Genomic DNA, 27,712 nt, shown 5'->3' on the forward strand with positions numbered 1-27,712 from the left:
AGGTGGACTGCAGCAGTGAGGCAGGTGGACTGAGGTGGACTGCAGCAGTGAGGCAGGTGGACTGAGGTGGACTGCAGCAGTGAGGCAGGTGGACTGAGGTGGACTGCAGTGGTGAGGCAGGTGGACTGGTGAGGCAGGTGGACTGAGGTGGACTGCAGTGGTGAGGCAGGTGGACTGAGGTGGACTGCAGTGGTGAGGCAGGTGGACTGAAGTGGACTGCAGCAGTGAGGCAGGTGGACTGAGGTGGACTGCAGCAGTGAGGCAGGTGGACTGAGGTGGACTGCAGTGGTGAGGCAGGTGGACTGAGGTGGACTGCAGTGGTGAGGCAGGTGGACTGAAGTGGACTGCAGTGGTGAGGCAGGTGGACTGAAGTGGACTGCAGCAGTGAGGCAGGTGGACTGAGGTGGACTGAGGTGGACTGCAGCAGTGAGGCAGGTGGACTGAGGTGGACTGCAGTGGTGAGGCAGGTGGACTGAGGTGGACTGCAGTGGTGAGGCAGGTGGACTGAAGTGGACTGCAGCAGTGAGGCAGGTGGACTGAGGTGGACTGAGGTGGACTGCAGCAGTGAGGCAGGTGGACTGAGGTGGACTGCAGTGGTGAGGCAGGTGGACTGAGGTGGACTGCAGCAGTGAGGCAGGTGGACTGAGGTGGACTGCAGTGGTGAGGCAGGTGGACTGAGGTGGACTGCAGTGGTGAGGCAGGTGGACTGAGGTGGACTGCAGTGGTGAGGCAGGTGGACTGAGGTGGACTGCAGCGGTGAGGCAGGTGCACTGAGGTGGACTGCAGTGGTGAGGCATTCTGAATAGTATCTTAAAGACACTGACCCGTCTCATTCCTCCTCCTCTGTAGCCTGCAGATTAAAAACACAGACAGCGCGAACCACTGCTTTTAATCAGGGCAAGGTGTCTGGCAACATGACCGAATATAAACAATGCAGCTATTCCCTCCGCAAGGCTATTAAACAAGCTAAGCGTCAGTACAGAGACAAAGTAGAATCTCAATTCAACAGCTCAGACACAAGAGGCATGTGGCAGGGTCTACAGTCAATCACGGACTACAAGAAGAAACCTAGCCCAGTCACGGACCAGGATGTCTTGCACCCAGGCAGACTAAATAACTTTTTTGCCCGCTTTGAGGACAATACAGTGCCACTGACACGGCCTGCAACGAAAACATGCGGTCTTTCCTTCACTGCAGCCGAGGTGAGTAAAACATTTAAACGTGTTAACCCTCGCAGGGCTGCAGGCCCAGACGGCATCCCCAGCCGCGCCCTCAGAGCATGCGCAGACCAGCTGGCCGGTGTGTTTACGGACATATTCAATCAATCCCTATACCAGTCTGCTGTTCCCACATGCTTCAAGAGGGCCACCATTGTTCCTGTTCCCAAGAAAGCTAAGGTAACTGAGCTAAACGACTACCGCCCCATAGCACTCACTTCTGTCATCATGAAGTGCTTTGAGAGACTAGTCAAGGACCATATCACCTCCACCCTACCTGACACCCTAGACCCACTCCAATTTGCTTACCGCCCAAATAGGTCCACAGACGATGCAATCTCAACCACACTGCACACTGCCCTAACCCATCTGGACAAGAGGAATACCTATGTGAGAATGCTGTTCATCGACTACAGCTCGGCATTTAACACCATAGTACCCTCCAAGCTCGTCATCAAGCTCGAGACCCTGGGTCTCGACCCCGCCCTGTGCAACTGGGTACTGGACTTCCTGACGGGCCGCCCCCAGGTGGTGAGGGTAGGCAACAACATCTCCTCCCCGCTGATCCTCAACACGGGGGCCCCACAAGGGTGCGTTCTGAGCCTTCTCCTGTACTCCCTGTTCACCCACGACTGCGTGGCCACGCACGCCTCCAACTCAATCATCAAGTTTGCGGACGACACAACAGTGGTAGGCTTGATTACCAACAACGACGAGACGGCTTACAGGGAGGAGGTGAGGGCCCTCGGGTGTGGTGTCAGGAAAATAACCTCACACTCAACGTCAACAAAACTAAGGAGATGATTGTGGACTTCAGGAAACAGCAGAGGGAACACCCCCTATCCACATCGATGGAACAGTAGTGGAGAGGGTAGCAAGTTTTAAGTTCCTCGGCATACACATCACAGACAAACTGAATTGGTCCACTCACACTGACAGCGTCGTGAAGAAGGCGCAGCAGCGCCTCTTCAACCTCAGGAGGCTGAAGAAATTCGGCTTGTCACCAAAAGCACTCACAAACTTCTACAGATGCACAATCGAGAGCATCCTGGCGGGCTGTATCACCACCTGGTACGGCAACTGCTCCGCCCTCAACCGTAAGGCTCTCCAGAGGGTAGTGAGGTCTGCACAACGCATCACCGGGGGCAAACTACCTGCCCTCCAGGACACCTACACTACCCGATGTTACAGGAAGGCCCTAAAGATCATCAAGGACATCAACCACCCGAACCACTGCCTGTTCACCCCGCTATCATCCAGAAGGCGAGGTCAGTACAGGTGCATCAAAGCTGGGACCGAGAGACTGAAAAACAGCTTCTATCTCAAGGCCATCAGACTGTTAAACAGCCACCACTAACATTGAGTGGCTGCTGCCAACACACTGTCATTGACACTGACCCAACTCCAGCCACTTTAATAATGGGAATTGATGGGAAATGTAAATATATCACTAGCCACTTTAAACAATGCTACCTTATATAATGTTACTTACCCTACATTATTCATCTCATATGTATACGTATATACTGTACTCTATATCATCGACTGCATCCTTATGTAATACATGTATCACTAGCCACTTTAACTATGCCACTTTGTTTACTTTGTCTACATACTCATATGTATATACTGTACTCGATACCATCTACTGTATGCTGCTCTGTACCATCACTCATTCATATATCCTTATGTACATATTCTTTATCCCCTTACACTGTGTATAAGACAGTAGTTTTGGAATTGTTTGTTAGATTACTTGTTGGTTATTACTGCATTGTCGGAACTAGAAGCACAAGCATTTCGCTACACTCGCATTAACATCTGCTAACCATGTGTATGTGACAAATAAAATGTGATGTGATTTGATTTGATTGATTTGATTTGACAGAAGATCCACATAGTGGAGGTTGAATTTATGTTTTGAAGTGGTCCTTTGTAGCTCAGTGCAGCTCCGGGATAGTGCTGCTCGATTCCCAGGACCACACGTATGTCAAATGGATGTACGGAACTAAGTCACTTTGGATAAAAACAGCTGCTCAATGGCATACACTATAATACATCAGGGATTCTTGAAAGATGAGGAAAGAAACTTTTTTTTTTTGAACAAATATTTTTCTTAATATTACAAATGAATAGTGAACACCGTCAGACACCTTAAAAGGCATTACATTTCTACGTTTATTGTTCAACAAGTGTTTAAATGCCTTGATTGTTTAATTCTAACTTTCGATTATTCAAGAGCTGTTCTTAGGCACGACGCATCGCAGAGTGCCTGGACACAGCCCTTAGCCCGAAGTATATTGGCCATATATCACAAACCCCATAAGAGCCTTATTGCTATTATAAATTGGTTACCAACGTAATAAGAGCTGTAAAAATAAATGTTTTGTCATATCTATGGTATATGGTCTGATATACCATGATGGCTTTCAGCCAATACGAATTCAGGGCTCAAACCACCCAGTTTCGAGCCCTGAATGCTGATTAGCTGGCTCCGCGTTGTGTCGTGCCTAAGAACGGCCCTTAGCCGTGGTATATTGGCCATATACCACACCCTTATTGCTTAATTATACCATGGGCATTGTTGAATACTTGTTTCTGATTGGCTTGAAGGGCATTCTAGAGTGTGCAGTATTTCCCTATAACCCACGCATGGTATATTTGCATGATAGAATTCATTGGCTATAGTTCATTCTTACATGTTCTATGTTTGAGCTGCTTTTGAAAGCAAAACGTCCAATTGAAAACATCATTGCCATTGTTGAATTCAATGTTCATAAAGGCGAACTAGGACTGGTGGTTTGGGTCTGGTAAGCTAAACTAGCAAGTCTGGTTGGTTACCATGGCAACTCCTGAAGCTATCTAGTAAACTCGCTAGCTACTTCAGTGGATGTTGAACACATTTCTACCGGAAAATTAACACATTCCTAACAGCAAATATGTTAAAATTATAGCTTTGGTATAAAAGGGATAATCAACTAAAGATTCTATATATTCTTTAGAAAATAATGTAACTCTGTGGAAGGTCAGTTCCACTCCGTGAACACACCTTCCACGTCGTTCATTATTTTCCATAGATTGTCTCCTACATTAAATTCAAATCTCCAAACTTCCTTTTGTTTTGTTTTATAGCGCTATATATAATGCTCCAGACTCATTTCATTCACATGTTGGTATGTTTTTCTATATTCAGAACATAAAACCAAATGTCCAAAACATTATCCCTTAGGTCTAGGACAGGAAGTACTTCAATAGTTGAAGTGTATATTTCAGAACAACGTATCTTAAGGGAGGTTTAGTCATCTGTGACGGAGTTGACAGGTCACTGATGAAGTGTATGTTTCAGAACAACGTATCTTAAGGGAGGTTTAGTCATCTGTGACGGAGTTGACAGGTCACTGATGAAGTGTATATTTCAGAACAACGTATCTTAAGGGGGGTTTAGTCATCTGTGACGGAGTTGACAGGTCACTGATGAAGTGTATGTTTCAGAACAACGTATCTTAAGGGAGGTTTAGTCATCTGTGACGGAGTTGACAGGTCACTGATGAAGTGTATATTTCAGAACAACGTATCTTAAGGGGGGTTTAGTCATCTGTGACGGAGTTGACAATAGTTGAAGTGTATGTTTCAGAACAACGTATCTTAAGGGAGGTTTAGTCATCTGTGACGGAGTTGACAATAGTTGAAGTGTATATTTCAGAACGACGTATCTTAAGGGAGGTTTAGTCATCTGTGACGGAGTTGACAGGTCACTGATGAAGTGTATGTTTCAGAACAACGTATCTTAAGGGAGGTTTAGTCATCTGTGACGGAGTTGACAGGTCACTGATGAAGTGTATGTTTCAGAACAACGTATCTTAAGGGGGGTTTAGTCATCTGTGACGGAGTTGACAGGTCACTGATGAAGTGTATGTTTCAGAACAACGTATCTTAAGGGAGGTTTAGTCATCTGTGACGGAGTTGACAGGTCACTGATGAAGTGTATGTTTCAGAACAACGTATCTTAAGGGAGGTTTAGTCATCTGTGACGGAGTTGACAGGTCACTGATGAAGTGTATGTTTCAGAACAACGTATCTTAAGGGAGGTTTAGTCATCTGTGACGGAGTTGACAGGTCACTGATGAAGTGTATGTTTCAGAACAACGTATCTTAAGGGAGGTTTAGTCATCTGTGACGGAGTTGACAGGTCACTGATGAAGTGTATGTTTCAGAACAACGTATCTTAAGGGAGGTTTAGTCATCTGTGACGGAGTTGACAATAGTTGAAGTGTATGTTTCAGAACGACGTATCTTAAGGGAGGTTTAGTCATCTGTGACGGAGTTGACAGGTCACTGATGAAGTGTATGTTTCAGAACAACGTATCTTAAGGGAGGTTTAGTCATCTGTGACGGAGTTGACAATAGTTGAAGTGTATGTTTCAGAACAACGTATCTTAAGGGAGGTTTAGTCATCTGTGACGGAGTTGACAATAGTTGAAGTGTATATTTCAGAACGACGTATCTTAAGGGAGGTTTAGTCATCTGTGACGGAGTTGACAGGTCACTGATGAAGTGTATATTTCAGAACAACGTATCTTAAGGGAGGTTTAGTCATCTGTGACGGAGTTGACAGGTCACTGATGAAGTGTATATTTCAGAACAACGTATCTTAAGGGGGGTTTAGTCATCTGTGACGGAGTTGACAGGTCACTGATGAAGTGTATATTTCAGAACAACGTATCTTAAGGGAGGTTTAGTCATCTGTGACGGAGTTGACAGGTCACTGATGAAGTGTATGTTTCAGAACAACGTATCTTAAGGGAGGTTTAGTCATCTGTGACGGAGTTGACAGGTCACTGATGAAGTGTATATTTCAGAACAACGTATCTTAAGGGAGGTTTAGCCATCTGTGACGGAGTTGACAGGTCACTGATGAAGTGTATATTTCAGAACAACGTATCTTAAGGGAGGTTTAGTCATCTGTGACGGAGTTGACAGGTCACTGATGAAGTGTATGTTTCAGAACAACGTATCTTAAGGGAGGTTTAGTCATCTGTGACGGAGTTGACAGGTCACTGATGAAGTGTATATTTCAGAACAACGTATCTTAAGGGAGGTTTAGTCATCTGTGACGGAGTTGACAGGTCACTGATGAAGTGTATGTTTCAGAACAACGTATCTTAAGGGAGGTTTAGTCATCTGTGACGGAGTTGACAATAGTTGAAGTGTATATTTCAGAACAACGTATCTTAAGGGGGGTTTAGTCATCTGTGACGGAGTTGACAATAGTTGAAGTGTATATTTCAGAACAACGTATCTTAAGGGGGGTTTAGTCATCTGTGACGGAGTTGACAGGTCACTGATGAAGTGTATGTTTCAGAACAACGTATCTTAAGGGAGGTTTAGTCATCTGTGACGGAGTTGACAGGTCACTGATGAAGTGTATATTTCAGAACAACGTATCTTAAGGGAGGTTTAGTCATCTGTGACGGAGTTGACAGGTCACTGATGAAGTGTATGTTTCAGAACAACGTATCTTAAGGGAGGTTTAGCCATCTGTGACGGAGTTGACAGGTCACTGATGAAGTGTATGTTTCAGAACAACGTATCTTAAGGGAGGTTTAGTCATCTGTGACGGAGTTGACAGGTCACTGATGAAGTGTATGTTTCAGAACAACGTATCTTAAGGGGGGTTTAGTCATCTGTGACGGAGTTGACAGGTCACTGATGAAGTGTATATTTCAGAACAACGTATCTTAAGGGAGGTTTAGTCATCTGTGACGGAGTTGACAATAGTTGAAGTGTATGTTTCAGAACAACGTATCTTAAGGGGGGTTTAGTCATCTGTGACGGAGTTGACAGGTCACTGATGAAGTGTATGTTTCAGAACAACGTATCTTAAGGGGGGTTTAGTCATCTGTGACGGAGTTGACAGGTCACTGATGAAGTGTATATTTCAGAACGACGTATCTTAAGGGAGGTTTAGTCATCTGTGACGGAGTTGACAGGTCACTGATGAAGTGTATGTTTCAGAACAACGTATCTTAAGGGAGGTTTAGTCATCTGTGACGGAGTTGACAGGTCACTGATGAAGTGTATATTTCAGAACAACGTATCTTAAGGGAGGTTTAGTCATCTGTGACGGAGTTGACAGGTCACTGATGAAGTGGACAACAAACACTCATTTTTTTACCTCTGAAAAATAGAAGTTCAACACAAAGTTTTAGTAAAATATAGAAAATAATTCATTTTGAAAATGTGCCAATAAAAGCATCAATCTATCAGGTTTTTCAGACAGAATTTACATTACATGAAAATCTGAGGAGTTTGTTTTACGGAGTAGACAAACATGTAAATAAATGTTTATTCGTTCAAGTTGTATACAAAGTAGCAATTTCGTTTTTCCTCGGGTGCTTCATGACTCTAAAATCTAATTTAAAATAAACATATTTTAACCAAAATTCCCATCCTATCAGGGAAATGGAGTTGACAGTTTATGGTTGCGGCCATAGTGATTTGAATATTGTTTGTTTAATTCTATCAACATTTGAGAACTTTCCAGACCATGAGTGGCCTTGTTGCACTCCATGTAATGAGGACATGAATAAGGGGGTCCTGATGGTAGTAGAGCTGTCCCTGCTCATTCCTGATTCATTTAGGATTTCAGACAAATCTGACTGAGTCGACCAAATCTCCAGACACATTTTTTAGGAATCACAGTTTTGAGGGAAATATTATTTAAAGTCAAATAACGGAACAATTTGTAATTTTTTCTATACATTTTTCCTGCCGGACAAGGATTGTCCAGACTTTGAAGAATCCCTGATATATATGAAGTCTCTGAATGCTCTGAAAATCAGTGAATGCAAAGAGCCCAGGGTTTAGGTGCGTTTGTGTGTTAAATGCGTATGTAACACATGTGTAAATCAGAGGACTTCCCATGAACCAACCTTCTTAGCATTGGCAGCCATGAGAGCCTCCAGCTGGTGGTTCCAGCCCAGGACATCAGCCAGCATCTGCACCCCACCGACCACATCCCCTAGCTGGGCCACATCATTGTGTCGCGGGGTCCCCCAAGCGAAGGGCCCCACCAGGTCTCTGTTGATAAGTAGACGAGGGACAGAGTCCCTCACAGCTCCGGCCAGACTGGCAAAGGGCTCCACCTAGTGTATTGACATGGAACAACATGTTTTAAGTCTCCAGTAAATAAATAAATAAATAAATATATATATATATATACACACACACACACACCGGAGATATCTTTTATAGGAACCCTGGACTACTGAGTGAAACCCTGTCCTGCCTGATTGACAGGTGAATAACAGGAGAATAGCGTGTTAACTGGTTTATAACATGTTTATAACTGTGAATAACAGCTTATACATAACATGAATAACAGCCACATAACATGTGTATAACATCTTAATAACACATTAATAGCAGTGTTCCTCACCTCCAGAGAGGTTCCCATGATAATGAGGAGGTCTGCCAGGGGAAAGTCCTTCAGGTAGCTGAAGTAGTGAGGAGGTAGTTCCTCCCCAAAGAAGACAATGTCAGGCTTCACCACACCCTTACAAGTGGGACATTTAGGGACTGTCCCCTTCATAATATCAGGCTAAGAAGTAGACAAACACACACAGGAGAAATACAGGAAATCAAATCTATATATATATTTTAACAACAAGCCAACAAGTCTCTCAATAATATGAATCTGTTGTAACAGGGAAATGCTCTGAGAATGGAGTGACAGTTAACCGACTCACACGTAGCTCCTCCCCCTTGTAGACTCTGAGACACACAGTACAGGTAGCAGTAGCAAACGAGCCGTGTGCCTCCACCAGTTTCTCAGGGGGGATTCCTGCCACTAGAGTCACACACACAGTGAAACACAGCGAGATAGACAGAGAGGGAGAGAGACAGTGAAACAAATCAAATCAAATTTTATTTGTCACATACACATGGTTAGCAGATGTTAATGCGAGTGTAGCGAAATGCTTGTGCTTCTAGTTCAGACAATGCAGTAATAACCAATGAGTAATCTAACCTAACAATTTCACAACAACTACCTAATACACACAAGTGTAAAGGAATGAATAAGAATATGTACATAAAGATATATGAATGAGTGATGGTACAGAGCGGCATAGGCAAGATGCAGTAGATGGTATAGAGTACAGTATATTCATATGAGATGAGTAATGTAGGGTATGTACACATTATATGAAGTGGCATTGTTTAAAGTGGCTAGTGATACATTACATCAAGATGGCAAGATGCAGTAGATGGTATAGAGTACAGTATATACATATGAGATGAGTAATGTAGGGTATGTAAACATTATATTAAGTGGCATTTTTTAAAGTGGCTAGTGATACATTTATTACATCAATGTTTCCATTATTAAAGTGTCTGGAGTTGAGTCAGTATGTTGGCAGCAGCCACACAGCGTGTGTGTGAGATAGAGAGAGAGAGATGACAGGCTCCTGTGTGTATTATCTGAACTGTTTTTCAATATGGTCATACTAGTGGATCCACTTACGTCTCTCCAGGCCGTCGATATTCTGCGTGTACATTCTGAGGAGCTGGCCCTTGTCATGAAGGAGACGTATGAAATAGTGTGTGAGGTTGGGTTGGTAGTTGCCTGGGTACAGCTCTTTGGCCAGGGCAAAGAAAGGGTTGGGGTTGTGATGGAAGTAGTTGATCTCGAAGATGGCTTCTGCATAAGGAAGATTATACTGCTGGAGGTTGTCATAGAGACCACTGCCAGGGGACCTGTCCAAGGAAAGTAGGGAGAAAAAAGGTTTCCTACAAAGTCTGTGCATTCATTGTATTACTGACATGGGTTGGCTGAACATCTCAAACACTTTCCAAATACTTGCGGTTGCATTTGATGGAACTTCAACCAATGGAATCATCCCAAAAGTGCAAAACCGCAACCTGCCCGCCGGTCAAGTGCACCTCAAGCATTTAAAATATACCGCTTGTCACCTGAAGTCTGGGATCCCACTAGGTGTGCTGATCCCAGCCCCTGCCATCACTATGATCCTCTTGTACTGTCCGCCTCTGATGTTCTTAGTGAGGTCCTCTAGCGTCTGCTGCTTGGAGTCCTCCACTCCTCCTCTACAGAACAGTCCTCGAAACCCAGGCCACCAGACTGTCCTGTCTTGGCTTGGACGTAGACCGTGGACATCCCTTTGCCTTGGAGCGAGGAATAATGTTCTTTGCTGTTGATCTGAGAAGGTAATGCATGTGGTGAAGTTACTGAGTAACTAGCTACTCTCCTCATCGATCATATTACCTGTAGGTTTATGTAATGCTCACATCAATCTCAAAAGCAGCTTTCAAATGACAATTAGTTTCAAATCGATATTTAGGCTCTTGCTTACGTTTCACTTTGATGAATCTAGCTGTACTTGATGTAATAGTATGATACAGATATAACCTGCCCTTGTGGACCAGTGGGGAGGACATGAAATAAGTCATAGTGCAATAAGTGCAAGAAATACACAGTATATCTGTAGCTTTCTCTAGAGCCGCATCTTCATTTTGGAAGCAGGCAATTAAAGCGCATGTTTTTACACAATAAGAACCATTTCAATAGCACAACTCTCCTAAGCTTTAGCTACATTTCATAATGCACAACATTCGCTCAAAACAAATGTGAGCCGCTGCATTAGTCTGTTGTTGCTCCGGTTACCTTTGAACTCGTGACGAAGGCTGATTATACCGTAAAATATGTAAAATTATATAATAGAGTTTAGAATAAACCATTTAAATATAAGTGCTCACTGTCATTATTTAATCAATTGTAAATATCAGTTTGGTCCACTAATATCGAGTAAATAAACTACTTATCGTGATTACATCTATTTAAAATATATATATATGGGGTAATAAAAAACACGCCAACGCGTATTTGTTCGGAATATTACGGTAGACGTTCCTGCGTCAAGCTCAGCTCCCATGAGCCTTTGCGTCTGCTCTTTGCTTGTGGTGCTAGCTGTTCAGTTAGCTCGCTAGCAATTATAGATAGATACAAGTTTGTCAACGCGTTTCTCATTCGGTATCTAAATCTAAACCTACCGCGACACAATGAAAGATGTTACCGGGTACCTCAAAACGCAACAGAGCATCAGTTCGACCCCGGAGATGGCATCGGAATGGCACACACTAGAGGAGTTTTACAACAAAAAGTAAGGAAAGCGTCTTGTCGACGTTAGCTAGTTTTTATATGTCATTCATGCCGCTGAGTCATGGAGTTAGCTTACTAATGCTACAGTAGCTAGCTAAACACCAACCATCAGTGAATGACACACACAAACAATACACCAACTGTGAATTGTGTACAGTGGAATAAAACATGAAATATGTTTTATTCGTAACATGTGACTAACGTTACCGAAAATGTATTGTTGTGATATTCGTCATGTCCACAATCTTCCTTGATGCTATGCGGTTAACGGTTGCTAAAAATGCTTCAGTAGACAGGGAGGCTAACTAGTTAGTTAACGTTAGTTTTTTTTTGTTGTTGCGTTTAGGGACTTTTGCAATCTTGCAAGGCCATAGGTATTCATAGTCTCCGTCTTCCCTTCATTTGGCGGCAGGTAGACTAGTGGTCAGAGAGTTGGACTAGTAAGTTAACAGAAAAGTTGCAAGATCGAATCACCAAAATGACAAGATAAACATCTGTCGTTCTGCCCCTGAACAGGCAGTTAACCCACTGTTCCTAGGCTGTCAATGAAAATAAGAATTTGTTCTTAACTGACTTGCCTAGTTAAATAAAGGTACAAATCAATCTGACCAGCTTGCCACTAATCCCATTCAGTGCAGGATTGTTTCTTATTCATCATGTAATTCTAGTACCTAACCATACCTCGTCTTTCCATTGACAGGTTGTGGCATCAGTTGACCCTAAAGCTCACAGACTTTGTAAAAGACCCTTGCTTTGCCACAGGAGATGGCCTCATACAACTGTATGATAACTTCCTCAGTGACTTTGACCACAGGTAGGACCAACACCAACCTACAGGAATAACTGCTTCTCTGACAATTGGAATAGTAGCTAGAATTACAACACTGTTTAGTAGTCTAATCTCTGAGTGTTCAGTTTCTCTGTCTCTCTGTCATTTCTAGAATCAACCCCCTGTCTCTGGTGGAGATCATCCTGTATGTTGCCAGACAGATGACAGGTAAGAACACAGTCGTGACATGCAGTCTGTAGTCCTATCACCTTCTTCGCTGATGCTAAGTAATTGAACTTGAATCCACTCAGAGACAGCATGTATCAGCACTCATGGTATTTCAACCAGCTCAACCAAGTTCTCCTTTTCAGATCCTAAAGATGCTATCACTTTCCTTGAGAAGACGAAGGAGAAGGTGAAGAGCAACGATGAGTCGGTCATTCTGTGCAAGACATCTATTGGAGCCCTTAAACTGGAGATAAATGACCTTCCAGCCACAAAGGTAACACACTGTCTGGGTATACAGTATCTTGTAGGTAAAAAACCTGGAAAACAAACATCTCAATGGAGACCTGTCCCAAGTTGGCAGGAATCAAAACAAACAATAGCTTACTGAAGCCAGGTGTATGTACATTTTAATCCAGTGTATATTTTTTATTTAATTTAACCTTTATTTAACCAGGCAAGTCAGTTAAGAACAAATTCTTATTTTCAATGACGGCCTAGGAACAGTAGGTTAACTTGCCTGTTCAGAGGCAGAACGACAGATTTGTACCTTTATTTAACCAGGCAAGTCAGTTAAGAACAAATTCTTATTTTCAATGACGGCCTAGGAACAGTAGGTTAACTTGCCTGTTCAGAGGCAGAACGACAGATTTGTACCTTTATTTAACCAGGCAAGTCAGTTAAGAACAAATTCTTATTTTCAATGACTGCCTAGGAACAGTGGGTTAACTGCCTGTTCAGAGGCAGAACGACAGATTTGTACCTTGTCAGCTCGGCGGTTTGAACTTGTAACCTTCTGGTTACTAGTCCACCGCTCTAACCACTAGGCAACCCTGCCTTCCGTCCTGCAGAAATTAATTGAGGAGGTGGAGGAGACGCTGAATAACTTGCCAGGTGTGACGTCAGTCCACGGGCGATTCTACGACCTGTCCAGCAAATACTACCGCATCGTGGGGAACCACGCCTCTTACTACAAGGACGCTCTGCGCTACCTCGGCTGTGTCGACATCAAAGACCTGCCAGGTAACATCTGTTTACAATGTACAGAGGCAGTATGTTGCACTGAAATCATACAGCAGAATTTAATGTTGGTAAATCACAACAGCATCATTAGATTATTATTTTTATTTTTTTACAATTGTTTGGCATTATTAGTTTTTTGTGTGCTAGTACTCACTAGCTGTCATAACTGATGTCTTTATATCCATCAGAGACAGAGAAGCAGGAGAGGGCTTTCACACTGGGTCTGGCTGGACTCTTAGGAGAAGGAGTTTACAACTTCGGAGAGCTGGTAATTACCCATCACCACCCTTGTGATAGTTGTGTTTTTGAGGTATCCTCCCATTTGGTGAGGGATTAGTCTGGCTGATAATAAGCATCAAGCAGCCATTTTAAAGCTAGTTTTGGCTGAGCTACAGCCACAAAAGTTTGGGCTCAAGTTTTACCTTCAAAGCACCAGATGGGTTTGACAGCCTTGGTTTGACAGCCTTTGTTTGACAGCCTTTGTTTGACAGCCTTTGTTTGACAGCCTTTGTTTGACAGCCTTGGTTTGACAGCCTGTCTCTGCTTGTGTTTTTAGCTGATGCACCCGGTACTGGAGTCCCTAAGGAGCACAGACAAACAGTGGCTGATAGACACATTGTACTCCTTCAACGGAGGCAACGTGGAGAAGTTCCAGGCCTACAAGTCTGCCTGGGGAGCGCAGGTAACCAGCACAACTGGCTATAGTACGGCCTAGAACAGCCGGTTGAATGTACTCTATGGAAACTATCGCTGCAAGAAGTAAAGATTGAAAACTATTGTAGCTCCCGTTGTCTCGTTCCAGAATGTGTTATTGTTTATTCACATGGACATGGGTTTGTTGAGGTGCTATGATTGGAGGCACATTTAAAAAAAAAATATATGATAATGTAAGTTAATAAATAATGTTACAATAATCACATAAGATTAGAAATCACCTGTCATTTAACCAACAAACACAACTCATCTCAACGTGTGTCTGTGTTGCAGCCTGACCTGGCAGCCAATGAAGCCAAACTGATGCAGAAGATTCAGCTGCTTTGTGTGATGGAGGTGGGTTCTCCTTTCTCTCTCTTCTTCTCCCCACACGGCAGAACTAATGCTCTCTCTAATTGAATGTTTTATAGTGCAGGAGAACTGAATACAGGTTTTACTTTTCACAATGAATCTGTTTGTTTTACCCAAGGGTAGGAACTGAAAAATGTCATATTTTTAGAGGAACAGAATCTGGACTGGGAACGAAAGTGATCTATACTGTTCCGGAACAGAACAGTTATTTTGAAAGCATGGGAACCGATTAATAACTTTACATTTCGGGTATTTTTTTCTTGTCCCACAAAAAAACAAAGTGGCTATGCAAAGCTCTCACTCTGTCACTCAAACTTCTTCCAGTGTCTGCCTGCCCCTCCCCCTCCTTCTGAAGCCCTCACTTTGTCACTCAGAAACTTCTTCCAGTGTCTGCCTGCCCCTCCCCCTCCTTCTGAAGCCCTCCCTCTGTCACTCAAACTTCTTCCAGTGTCTGCCTGCCCCTCCCCCTCCTTCTGAAGCCCTCACTTTGTCACTCAGAAACTTCTTCCAGTGTCTGCCTGCCCCTCCCCCTCCTTCTGAAGCCCTCACTTTGTCACTCAGAAACTTCTTCCAGTGTATGCCTGCCCCTCCCCCTCCTTCCAAAGCCCTCCCTCTGTCACTCAGAAACTTCTTCCAGTGTCTGCCTGCCCCTCCCCCTCCTTCCAAAGCCCTCCCTCTGTCACTCAAACTTCTTCCAGTGTCTGCCTGCCCCTCCCCCTCCTTCTGAAGCCCTCACTTTGTCACTCAGAAACTTCTTCCAGTGTCTGCCTGTCAGATCTTTGCCAGTGTGTGAGTGAGTGGGCTACTGTTGTCCATCCCCTCTGAAGTATAGGCTCCTGGAGCCCCTCCCCCCTCTGAAGCATAGGCTCCTGGAGCCCCTCCCCCCTCTGAAGCATAGGCTCCTGGAGCCCCTCCCCCCTCTGAAGCATAGGCTCCTGGAGCCCCTCCCCCCTCTGAAGCATAGGCTCCTGGAGCCCCTCCCCCCTCTGAAGCATAGGCTCCTGGAGCCCCTCCCCCCTCTGAAGCATAGGCTCCTGGAGCCCCTCCCCCCTCTGAAGCATAGGCTCCTGGAGCCCCTCCCCCCTCTGAAGCATAGGCTACAGTAGCCTACTGATGTTACAGGCATGAAAACAGAAGAATGCTAGTTAATGATACTATAGTTATCAAATTGTATTTGTCACATACACATGGTTAGCAGATGTTAATGCGAGTGTAGAGAAATGCTTGTGCTTCTAGTTCTGACCATTCACAACAACTACCTTATACACCACACAAGTGTAAAGGAATGATTAAGAATTTGTACATAAAAATATATGAATGAGAGATGGCCCAACAGCATAGGCAAGATGCAGTAGATGGTATAGAGTACAGTATATACATATGAGATGAGTAATGTAGGGTATGTAAACATTATATAAAGTGGCGTTGTTTAGTGGCTAGTGATACATGTATTACATCCTGAAAAAGGGTACTTTTCTTTTTTTTTGCTGAGCCAATTTTTTTTTTTTATGGTTCAGAATGAAACAATTGGAAAATAAATTAGGTTCCAACACCTGATTTTTACCAGCTTACTGTTGGATGCACTGATTGGTCAGTCTCTCTGGGTCACAGCGCCTGCATAATTTACATTTACATTTAAGTCATTTAGCAGACGCTCTTATCGAGGATAAATTTAAGTGATGTTCCCAAACAGCCCGAACAGGTCTACCTCTTCTTCTCTCCTCCGTCTAGATGACGTTCACTCGTCCCGCCAACAACAGACAGCTGACCTTCCATGAGATTGGACAGAGTGCCAAGATCCCCGTGAACGAGGTCAGTTGGTCGTCAATCCACCAATCGTATGTCACTTATACCAAATCATTAATATCTGGAGGCTTCTTATGAACATAGGTCTGTAACCGTGGTCACCTGGTCCACAGGCGATTTTCCCAGCACAATAACAACTAATTAAAATAACATTTAGTTGAGTCGGTGCTTTACTGTCTGGAACTATAGGCCTGCACGTCCTGTGGCTCCACCTCCGGGGTTGGTGACAACAGGGGTTTATCTGGGGACCCGGGTTGGTGACAACTGGGGTTTATCTGGGGACCAGGGTTGGTGACAACTGGGGTTTATCTGGGGACCAGGTTTGGTGACAACTGGGGTTTATCTTGGGACCAGGGTTGGTGACAACTGGGGTTTATCTGGAGACCAGGGTTGGGGTTTATCTGGAGACCAGGGTTGGGGTTTATCTGGAGACCAGGGTTGGGGTTTATCTGGAGACCAGGGTTGGGGTTTATCTGGAGACCAGGGTTGGGGTTTATCTGGAGACCAGGGTTGGGGTTTATCTGGAGACCAGGGTTGGGGTTTATCTGGAGACCAGGGTTGGGGTTTATCTGGAGACCAGGGTTGGGGTTTATCTGGAGACCAGGGTTGGGGTTTATCTGGAGACCAGGGTTGGTGACAACTGGGGTTTATCTGGGGACCAGGGTTGGGGTTTATCAGACCAGGGTTGGGGTTTATCTGGGGACCAGGGTTGGTGACAACTGGGGTTTATCTGGGACCAGGGTCTGGGGACCAGGGTTGGGGTTTATCTGGAGACCAGGGTTGGTGACAACTGGGGTTTATCTGGGGACCAGGGTTGGGGTTTATCTGGGGACCAGGGTTGGGGTTTATCTGGAGACCAGGGTTGGGGTTTATCTGGAGACCAGGGTTGGTGACAACTGGGGTTTATCTGGGGACCAGGGTTGGGGTTTATCTGGAGACCGGGGTTGGTGACAACTGGGGTTTATCTGGGGACCAGGGTTGGGGTTTATCTGGAGACCGGGGTTGGTGACAAACTGGGGTTTATCTGGGGACCAGGGTTGGTGACAACTGGGGTTTATCTGGGGACCAGGGTTGGTGACAACTGGGGTTTATCTGGGGACCAGGGTTGGTGACAACTGGGGTTTATCTGGAGACCAGGGTTGGGGTTTATCTGGGGACCAGGGTTGGGGTTTATCTGGGGACCAGGGTTGGGGTTTATCTGGGGACCAGGGTTGACAACTGGGGGGTTGGGGTTTATCTGGGGACCAGGGTTGGGGTTTATCTGGGGACCAGGGTTGGGGTTTATCTGGGGACCAGGGTTGGGGTTTATCTGGAGACCAGGGGGGACCAGGGTTTATCTGGGACAACTGGGGTTTATCTGGGGACCAGGGTTGGTGACAACTGGGGTTTATCTGGGGACCAGGGGGTGGGGACCAGGGTTGGGGTTTATCTGGGGACCAGGGTTGGGGTTTATCTGGGGACCAGGGTTGGGGTTTATCTGGGGACCAGGGTTGGGGTTTATCCAGGGTTGGGGTTTATCAGGGTTGGGGTTTATCTTTATCTGGGGACCAGGGTTGGGGTTTATCTGGGGACCAGGGTTGGGGTTTATCTGGGGACCAGGGTTGGGGTTTATCTGGGGACCAGGGGTTTATCTGGGGACCAGGGTTGGGGTTTATCTGGGGACCAGGGTTGGGGTTTATCTGGGGACCAGGGTTGGGGGTTATCTGGAGAGTTGATTGTAAACGGTTTGAACCTCCTGACTGGGTCTGATTGTGATTCTTGGTTGTCCCCTGCAGGTGGAGCTGCTAGTGATGAAAGCTCTGTCTGTGGGTCTGATCAAAGGAAACATTGACGAGGTGGACCAGAAGGTTCAGATGACCTGGGTGCAGCCCCGAGTACTGGACCTGCAGCAGGTAAATGCATACCACTCTTTAACATATTCATATTCACGGGCCAAGGAATAATAAATGAGAAACACCGGTTCTCAGAGGCTGGACATGACTCCTGGTTTGGACCAGAAACTGGGAATATTCTGTTTTGCTATAATGTCCTCTGTAATACAAGACATTGAGACCAATCCTAGTTGTAGTTAAAGTAAGTGGCTTTGAGCTATAGAAATCATCCTCGACATATGGAAAAGCTTGTGAATGTTAACCTTTGACCCTGACTCTCTTCCTTGTCCCTGTTCAGATCAAGGGCATGAAGGACCGGTTGGACCTCTGGTGTGGGGATGTGAAAAACATGGCTGTGTTGGTGGAACAGCAGGCCCACGATATCCTCACCTAGACAGGCCTCCTCCCCTTGGTTTAGCCTCACCTAGACAGGCCTCCTCCCCTTGGTTTAGCCTCACCTAGACAGGCCTCCTCCCTCTGGTCTCCTCCATGGCCCTGTCCAGAACAACCCCCTAACCTCTAGACACTTGTAGAGATCAGAGAACATTTGATAGGTTTATACAGTATGATGATAGTACCTTGCCCTCTGATAGTCTAGGTAGAGTTTTGGCCATATTGCTTCCACCAGTCAGATCCTCTCAGACAAGGGTCTAAGGTGTAGGTGCCAGGATGTTCTTCTGGACAGGGCCCTTCCCCCAGCCTGTTCACCCCTAGAACAGACCCCCCCCCCATCACAGGAATCCCCTCTTCGTTCCTCTACCTACCAATCTCCCAGAAGGACTGATGCATCCAACTAACTCAGTTTTTTTATTTGTATTTTTGTTGGGGTTCTGTGTACGTTCTTGTTACTTTATAGCAGTAAATAAATAAAAGAAAACATTGTTCAATTTTGAAATAAAAATGACAAACGCTTGTTGATTAAACATTACCCTTCAAGCATGAATTGTGGATGTGACTGTTTTTATACCGATTGGTTGTATTGACTAATAGAATGACAGTTCCCCAACCCTGGATCCGAGCGGTCGCATTCGCACTTCGGTCCGCAGGTAGTATTACTTCATTACTTTTCATTACATTTCATTATAGTACAACGGTTTGATTTGTCTAATCTTAGCAATTTCTTCTTAGCTAGCTACATAGCCGTCTTTGTATCAAAGATAATTGCGTAATTATCGTATTTCGTCATCCTAACGTAGTCTACTGCCCAGCAGCTAGCCAGCTAGCTAACGTCCATCCGTCTACCGAATAGCAGCACTGTAGAAACTATTACACTCAACTGAACGACTTGATTAGTGTAGTGTTAGCTAGCTACTTAGTTGTCTTTGTTGTCTTCGTATCCAAGATAATTGTGTAGCTTAGAGTGTGTAGTCTTAGAGTGATTATCTTAATTTACCGAGGTTAGCTAGCCAGCTATTTGTCGTCCTTAACGTAGGAGACACTGCTAGCTAGCTAACAGCTAACAGCTAGCCAACGTCTACCGAATATAACTTCTGCACTCAACAACCCGGTCGCATTCCGCTTCGCTCCACAGGTAGTATCACATTTTCATTTCATTACAGCACAACGGTTTGATTTGCTTGATTGTAGCTAGCTACATAGCCGTCTTTGTATCAAAGATAATTGTGTAGTCTAGAGTGATTTTCTAGGTTAGCTAGCCAGCTATTGTCGTTCTTTTAACGCAACGTAACGTAATCAACACTGCTAGCTAGCCAGCAAGCCCCGAATAGCTGCACTGTAGAAACTATTACACTCAACGGAACGACTTGATTAGTGTAGTGTCAACAACGCAGCCACTGCCAGCTAGCCTACTTCAGCAGTACTGTATCATTTTAATCATTTTAGTCAATAAGATTCTTGCTACGTAAGCTTAACTTTCTGAACATTCGAGACGTGTAGTCCACTTGTCATTCCAATCTCCTTGCATTAGCGTAGCCTCTTCTGTAGCCTGTCAACTATGTGTCTGTCTATCCCTGTTCTCTCCTCTCTGCACAGACCATACAAACGCTCCACACCGCGTGGCCGCGGCCACCCTAATCTGGTGGTCCCAGCGCGCACGACCCACGTGGAGTTCCAGGTCTCCGGTAGCCTCTGGAACTGCCGATCTGCGGCCAACAAGGCAGAGTTCATCTCAGCCTATGCCTCCCTCCAGTCCCTCGACTTCTTGGCACTGACGGAAACATGGATCACCACAGATAACACTGCTACTCCTACTGCTCTCTCCTCGTCCGCCCACGTGTTCTCGCACACCCCTAGAGCTTCTGGTCAGCGGGGTGGTGGCACCGGGATCCTCATCTCTCCCAAGTGGTCATTCTCTCTTTCTCCCCTTACCCATCTGTCTATCGCCTCCTTTGAATTCCATGCTGTCACAATTACCAGCCCTTTCAAGCTTAACATCCTTATCATTTATCGCCCTCCAGGTTCCTCGGAGAGTTCATCAATGAGCTTGATGCCTTGATAAGCTCCTTTCCTGAGGACGGCTCACCTCTCACAGTTCTGGGCGACTTTAACCTCCCCACGTCTACCTTTGACTCATTCCTCTCTGCCTCCTTCTTTCCACTCCTCTCCTCTTTTGACCTCACCCTCTCACCTTCCCCCTACTCACAAGGCAGGCAATACGCTCGATCTCATCTTTACTAGATGCTGTTCTTCCACTAACCTCATTGCAACTCCCCTCCAAGTCTCCGACCACTACCTTGTATCCTTTTCCCTCTCGCTCTCATCCAACACTTCCCACACTGCCCCTACTCGGATGGTATCGCGCCGTCCCAACCTTCGCTCTCTCTCCCCCGCTACTCTCTCCTCTTCCATCCTATCATCTCTTCCCTCTGCTCAAACCTTCTCCAACCTTCTCCAACCTATCTCCTGATTCTGCCTCCTCAACCCTCTCCTCCCTTTCTGCATCCTTTGACTCTCTATGTCCCCTATCCTCCAGGCCGGCTCGGTCCTCCCCTCCCGCTCCGTGGCTCGACGACTCATTGCGAGCTCACAGAACAGGGCTCCGGGCAGCCGAGCGGAAATGGAGGAAAACTCGCCTCCCTGCGGACCTGGCATCCTTTCACTCCCTCCTCTCTACATTTTCCTCCTCTGTCTCTGCTGCTAAAGCCACTTTCTACCACTCTAAATTCCAAGCATCTGCCTCTAACCCTAGGAAGCTCTTTGCCACCTTCTCCTCCCTCCTGAATCCTCCTCCCCCCCCCCTCCTCCCTCTCTGCAGATGACTTCGTCAACCATTTTGAAAAGAAGGTCGACGACATCCGATCCTCGTTTGCTAAGTCAAACGACACCGCTGGTTCTGCTCACACTGCCCTACCCTGTGCTCTGACCTCTTTCTCCCCTCTCTCTCCAGATGAAATCTCGCGTCTTGTGACGGCCGGCCGCCCAACAAGCTGCCCGCTTGACCCTATCCCCTCCTCTCTTCTCCAGACCATTTCCGGAGACCTTCTCCCTTACCTCTCCTCGCTCATCAACTCATCCCTGACCGCTGGCTACGTCCCTTCCGTCTTCAAGAGAGCGAGAGTTGCACCCCTTCTGAAAAAACCTACACTCGATCCCTCCGATGTCAACAACTACAGACCAGTATCCCTTCTTTCTTTCCTCTCCAAAACTCTTGAACGTGCCGTCCTTGGCCAGCTCTCCCGCTTATCTCTCTCAGAATGACCTTCTTGATCCAAATCAGTCAGGTTTCAAGACTAGTCATTCAACTGACTCCGCACTGCTAAAGCTAACTCTCTCTCCTCTGCTCTCATCCTTCTAGACCTATCGGCTGCCTTCGATACTGTGAACCATCAGATCTTCCTCTCCACCCTCTCCGAGTTGGGCATCTCCGGCGCGGCCCACGCTTGGATTGCGTCCTACCTGACAGGTCGCTCCTACCAGGTGGCGTGGCGAGAATCTGTCTCCTCACCACGCGCTCTCACCACTGGTGTCCCCCAGGGCTCTGTTCTAGGACCTCTCCTATTCTCGCTATACACCAAGTCACTTGGCTCTGTCATAACCTCACATGGTCTCTCCTATCATTGCTATGCAGACGACACACAATTAATCTTCTCCTTTCCCCGTTCTGATGACCAGGTGGCGAATCGCATCTCTGCATGTCTGGCAGACATATCAGTGTGGATGACGGATCACCACCTCAAGCTGAACCTCGGCAAGACGGAGCTGCTCTTCCCCCCGGGGAAGGACTGCCCGTTCCATGATCTCGCCATCACGGTTGACAACTCCATTGTGTCCTCCTCCCAGAGCGCTAAGAACCTTGGCGTGATCCTGGACAACACCCTGTCGTTCTCAACTAACATCAAGGCGGTGGCCCGTTCCTGTAGGTTCATGCTCTACAACATCCGCAGAGTACGACCCTGCCTCACACAGGAAGCGGCGCAGGTCCTAATCCAGGCACTTGTCATCTCCCGTCTGGATTACTGCAACTCGCTGTTGGCTGGGCTCCCTGCCTGTGCCATTAAACCCTACAACTCATCCAGAACGCCGCAGCCCATCTGGTGTTCAACCTTCCCAAGTTCTCTCACGTCACCCCGCTCCTCCGCTCTCTCCACTGGCTTCCAGTTGAAGCTCGCATCCGCTACAAGACCATGGTGCTTGCCTACGGAGCTGTGAGGGGAACGGCACCTCAGTACCTCCAGGCTCTGATCAGGCCCTACACCCAAACAAGGGCACTGCGTTCATCCACCTCTGGCCTGCTCGCCTCCCTACCAATGAGGAAGTACAGTTCCCGCTCAGCCCAGTCAAAACTGTTCGCTGCTCTGGCCCCCCAATGGTGGAACAAACTCCCTCACGACGCCAGGACAGCGGAGTCAATCACCACCTTCCGGAGACACCTGAAACCCCACCTCTTTAAGGAATACCTAGGATAGGATAAGTAATCCTTCTCACCCCCCTTTTAAGATTTAGATGCACTATTGTAAAGTGACTGTTCCACTGGATGTCATAAGGTGAATGCACCAATTTGTAAGTCGCTCTGGATAAGAGCGTCTGCTAAATGACTTAAATGTAATGTAAATGTAGGTATGTTTAACCAGAAGGTTATATTGACTAATAGAATGACAGTTCCCCAACCCTGGATCCTGAGGTATGTTTAACCAGGTTATATTAACTAATATAATGACAGTTATCCAACCCTGGATCCTGAGGTATGTTTAACCAGAAGGTTATATTGACTAATAGAATGACAGTTACCCAACCCTGGATCCTGAGGTATGTTTAACCAGGTTATATTGACTAATAGAATGACAGTTTCCCAACCCTTGATCCTGAGGTATGTTTAAATGTTTAACCAGGTTATATTGACTAATATAATGACAGTTCCCCAACCCTGGATCCTGAGGTATGTTTAACCAGGTTATATTGACTAATATAATGACAGTTCCCCAACCCTATCCTGAGGTATGTTTAAATGACAGGTTATATTGACTAATATAATCCCCAACCCTGGATCCTGAGGTATGTTTAAATGTTTAACCAGGTTATATTGACTAATAGAATGACAGTTACCCAACCCTGGATCCTGAGGTATGTTTAACCAGGTTATATTGACTAATACAATGACAGTTCCCCAACCCTGGATCCTGAGGTATGTTTAAATGTTTAACCAGGTTATATTAACTAATATAATGACAGTTCCCCAACCCTGGATCCTGAGGTATGTTTAAATGTTTAACCAGAAGGTTATATTGACTAATATAATGACAGTTCCCCAACCCTGGATCCTGAGGTATGTTTAAATGTTTAACCAGGTTATATTGACTAATAGAATGACAGTTCCCCAACCCTGGATCCTGAGGTATGTTTAAATGTTTAACCAGGTTATATTAACTAATATAATGACAGTTACCCAACCCTGGATCCTGAGGTATGTTTAACCAGAAGGTTATATTGACTAATAGAATGACAGTTACCCAACCCTGGATCCTGAGGTATGTTTAACCAGGTTATATTGACTAATAGAATGACAGTTCCCCAACCCTGGATCCTGAGGTATGTTTAAATGTTTAACCAGGTTATATTGACTAATATAATGACAGTTACCCAACCCTGGATCCTGAGGTATGTTTAACCAGGTTATATTGACTAATATAATTTCCCAAATCCTGAGGTATGTTTAACCAGGTTATATTGACTAATAGAATGACAGTTCCCCAACCCTGGATCCTGAGGTATGTTTAACCAGGTTATATTGACTAATATAATGACAGTTACCCCAACCCTGGATCCTGAGGTATGTTTAAATGTTTAACCAGGTTATATTAACTAATATAATGACAGTTACCCCAACCCTGGATCCTGAGGTATGTTTAAATGTTTAACCAGGTTATATTGACTAATAGAATGACAGTTACCCCAACCCTGGATCCTGAGGTATGTTTAAATGTTTAACCAGAAGGTTATATTGACTAATATAATGACAGTTACCCCAACCCTGGATCCTGAGGTATGTTTAAATGTTTAACCAGAAGGTTATATTGACTAATATAATGACAGTTACCCCAACCCTGGATCCTGAGGTATGTTTAACCAGGTTATATTGACTAATAGAATGACAGTTCCCCAACCCTGGATCCTGAGGTATGTTTAACCAGGTTATATTAACTAATATAATGACAGTTATCCAACCCTGGATCCTGAGGTATGTTTAAATGTTCAGGTTATATTGACTAATATAATGACAGTTCCCCAACCCTGGATCCTGAGGTATGTTTAAATGTTTAACCAGGTTATATTGACTAATAGAATGACAGTTCCCCAACCCTGGATCCTGAGGTATGTTTAAATGTTTAACCAGGTTATATTGACTAATATAATGACAGTTCCCCAACCCTGGATCCTGAGGTATGTTTAACCAGGTTATATTGACTAATAGAATGACAGTTACCCAACCCTGGATCCTGAGGTATGTTTAAATGTTTAACCAGGTTATATTGACTAATATAATGACAGTTACCCAACCCTGGATCCTGAGGTATGTTTAACCAGGTTATATTGACTAATAGAATGACAGTTACCCCAACCCTGGATCCTGAGGTATGTTTAAATGTTTAACCAGAAGGTTATATTGACTAATATAATGACAGTTACCCAACCCTGGATCCTGAGGTATGTTTAACCATAAGGTTATATTGACTAATAGAATGACAGTTCCCCAACCCTGGATCCTGAGGTATGTTTAAATGTTTAACCAGGTTATATTAACTAATATAATGACAGTTCCCCAACCCTGGATCCTGAGGTATGTTTAAATGTTTAACCAGAAGGTTATATTAACTAATAGAATGACAGTTACCCAACCCTGGATCCTGAGGTATGTTTAAATGTTTAACCAGAAGGTTATATTGACTAATATAATGACAGTTCCCCAACCCTGGATCCTGAGGTATGTTTAAATGTTTAACCAGGTTATGTTGACTAATAGAATGACAGTTACCCCAACCCTGGATCCTGAGGTATGTTTAAATGTTTAACCAGGTTATATTGACTAATATAATGACAGTTCCCCAACCCTGGATCCTGAGGTATGTTTAACCAGGTTATATTGACTAATATAATGACAGTTTCCCAACCCTGGATCCTGAAGTATGTTTAAATGTTTAACCAGGTTATATTGACTAATAGAATGACAGTTACCCCAACCCTGGATCCTGAGGTATGTTTAAATGTTTAACCAGGTTATATTAACTAATATAATGACAGTTACCCAACCCTGGATCCTGAGGTATGTTTAACCAGAAGGTTATATTGACTAATAGAATGACAGTTACCCAACCCTGGATCCTGAGGTATGTTTAAACCAGGTTATATTGACTAATATAATGACAGTTCCCCAACCCTGGATCCTGAGGTATGTTTAAATGTTTAACCAGGTTATATTAACTAATATAATGACAGTTACCCCAACCCTGGATCCTGAGGGTTTAAATGTTTAACCAGGTTATATTAACTAATAGAATGACAGTTCCCAACCCTGGATCCTGAGGTATGTTTAAATGTTTAACCAGAAGGTTATATTGACTAATAGAATGACAGTTACCCAACCCTGGATCCTGAGGTATGTTTAACCAGGTTATATTGACTAATAGAATGACAGTTTCCCAACCCTGGATCCTGAGGTATGTTTAACCAGGTTATATTGACTAATAGAATGACAGTTCCCCAACCCTGGATCCTGAGGTATGTTTAAATGTTTAACCAGGTTATATTGACTAATAGAATGACAGTTACCCAACCCTGGATCCTGAGGTATGTTTAACCAGGTTATATTGACTAATAGAATGACAGTTTCCCAACCCTGGATCCTGAGGTATGTTTAACCAGGTTATATTGACTAATAGAATGACAGTTCCCAACCCTGGATCCTGAGGTATGTTTAACCAGGTTATATTGACTAATAGAATGACAGTTTCCCAACCCTGGATCCTGAGGTATGTTTAACCAGGTTATATTGACTAATAGAATGACAGTTTCCCAACCCTGGATCCTGAGGTATGTTTAACCAGGTTATATTGACTAATAGAATGACAGTTTCCCAACCCTGGATCCTGAGGTATGTTTAACCAGGTTATATTGACTAATAGAATGACAGTTTCCCAACCCTGGATCCTGAGGTATGTTTTTTTTTTTCAATTTAAAGTTGAAAGTTCTTGTTTTTCAATCAACCAACAAAACACATTCACAGATGTGACAGACTTTAAAAGAATAAAAAGTCCAAAAATAATAATACATTTGGAAAAAATAGAATACAATTAAAATGAATGATAAAGTCAAATAAAAGCATTTATTTTTCTTAATCTATATATTTTCCTTGGTACATATATACATACATACGTACGTACATACATACGCACATACATATGCACATATACATACACACATATGCACACGTACTAAAAAACTAAATTAAAATAAAAACACACAAAAAAAAACATATAACACTTGCAGCAGCACTATCAAGGTTCTTATCAGCTATTTCAAGCATTCGCTGAGACGACGGGCCAATAATTCATTTTTAGGTTTAAAGTACCTTACACAACATGTATCTGCGCATTTCCCTAGTCACCCCGTTCACTCTGTCCAGTTTGAAATATAGTTGAATAGTGGAGACCAGAGTCTATCAAACTTGGGCTGTCTCTTGTGGAGGTCATAAGTAAAGCTTTTCAAGAGGAAGAAAGTCAACAATCTGGTCAATCCACATTTTAAATGTAGGAGGGGTATTAGAGGCCCACAATAGAAGAATACCTGAGGTATGTTTAACCAGAAGGTTATATTGACTAATAGAATGACAGTTTCCCAACACTGGATCTTGAAACCCAGGGGTACATGAGGTCCAGGACTAGAGGGGTATGGTGTGAACCCAGGGGTACATGAGGTCCAGGACTAGAGGGGTATGGTGTGAACCCAGGGGTACATGAGGTCCAGGACTAGAGGGGTATGGTGTGAACCCAGGGGTACATGAGGTCCAGGACTAGAGGGGTATGGTGTGAACCCAGGGGTACATGAGGTCCAGGACTAGAGGGGTATGGTGTGAACCCAGGGGTACATGAGGTCCAGGACTAGAGGG

At 44.6% G+C, this 27,712-nt stretch overlaps 2 protein-coding genes across 2 annotated transcripts; one reads left to right on the top strand and one right to left on the bottom strand.

Moving 5' to 3' along the window:
* Positions 1 to 698: 698 nt before the first annotated feature.
* On the bottom strand, positions 699 to 10,904 carry sirt3 (sirtuin 3). The gene is made up of 7 exons (XM_052506417.1): positions 10,589 to 10,904; positions 10,191 to 10,434; positions 9,742 to 9,974; positions 8,966 to 9,066; positions 8,656 to 8,817; positions 8,150 to 8,362; positions 699 to 850 (listed from the first exon to the last, which is right to left on the bottom strand). Exons 1-7 carry the CDS (start codon positions 10,683 to 10,685, stop codon positions 830 to 832), a joined length of 1,071 nt encoding a protein of 356 aa, XP_052362377.1. The 5' UTR covers positions 10,686 to 10,904; the 3' UTR covers positions 699 to 829.
* Positions 10,905 to 11,131: 227 nt separating this feature from the next.
* psmd13 (proteasome 26S subunit, non-ATPase 13) lies at positions 11,132 to 19,096 on the top strand. The gene is made up of 11 exons (XM_035767594.2): positions 11,132 to 11,395; positions 12,095 to 12,208; positions 12,336 to 12,391; positions 12,535 to 12,665; positions 13,240 to 13,411; positions 13,600 to 13,679; positions 13,968 to 14,093; positions 14,399 to 14,461; positions 16,208 to 16,288; positions 18,058 to 18,174; positions 18,452 to 19,096. Exons 1-11 carry the CDS (start codon positions 11,295 to 11,297, stop codon positions 18,545 to 18,547), a joined length of 1,137 nt encoding a protein of 378 aa, XP_035623487.1. The 5' UTR covers positions 11,132 to 11,294; the 3' UTR covers positions 18,548 to 19,096.
* The last annotated feature ends 8,616 nt before the right edge of the window (positions 19,097 to 27,712 follow it).

The sequence above is a fragment of the Oncorhynchus keta genome, unplaced genomic scaffold (genome assembly GCF_023373465.1).
Source record: "Oncorhynchus keta strain PuntledgeMale-10-30-2019 unplaced genomic scaffold, Oket_V2 Un_contig_26278_pilon_pilon, whole genome shotgun sequence".
NCBI classification, from domain to species: domain Eukaryota; kingdom Metazoa; phylum Chordata; class Actinopteri; order Salmoniformes; family Salmonidae; genus Oncorhynchus; species Oncorhynchus keta.

Bases quoted from the DNA above. Each gene is read 5' to 3' on its own strand.
- sirt3 (XM_052506417.1), bottom strand. From the start codon at position 10,685: ATGACTTATTTCATGTCCTCCCCACTGGTCCACAAGGGCAGGTTATAT. The intron at 10,435-10,588 runs GTAAGCAAGAGC...TTACCTTCTCAG, and splicing joins TAGATTCATCAAAGTGAAAC to ATCAACAGCAAAGAACATTA. The intron at 9,975-10,190 runs GTGACAAGCGGT...TTCCTTGGACAG, and splicing joins AGTGGGATCCCAGACTTCAG to GTCCCCTGGCAGTGGTCTCT.
- psmd13 (XM_035767594.2), top strand. From the start codon at position 11,295: ATGAAAGATGTTACCGGGTACCTCAAAACGCAACAGAGCATCAGTTCG. The intron at 14,462-16,207 runs GTGGGTTCTCCT...TCCTCCGTCTAG, and splicing joins AGCTGCTTTGTGTGATGGAG to ATGACGTTCACTCGTCCCGC. The intron at 16,289-18,057 runs GTCAGTTGGTCG...TGTCCCCTGCAG, and splicing joins CCAAGATCCCCGTGAACGAG to GTGGAGCTGCTAGTGATGAA.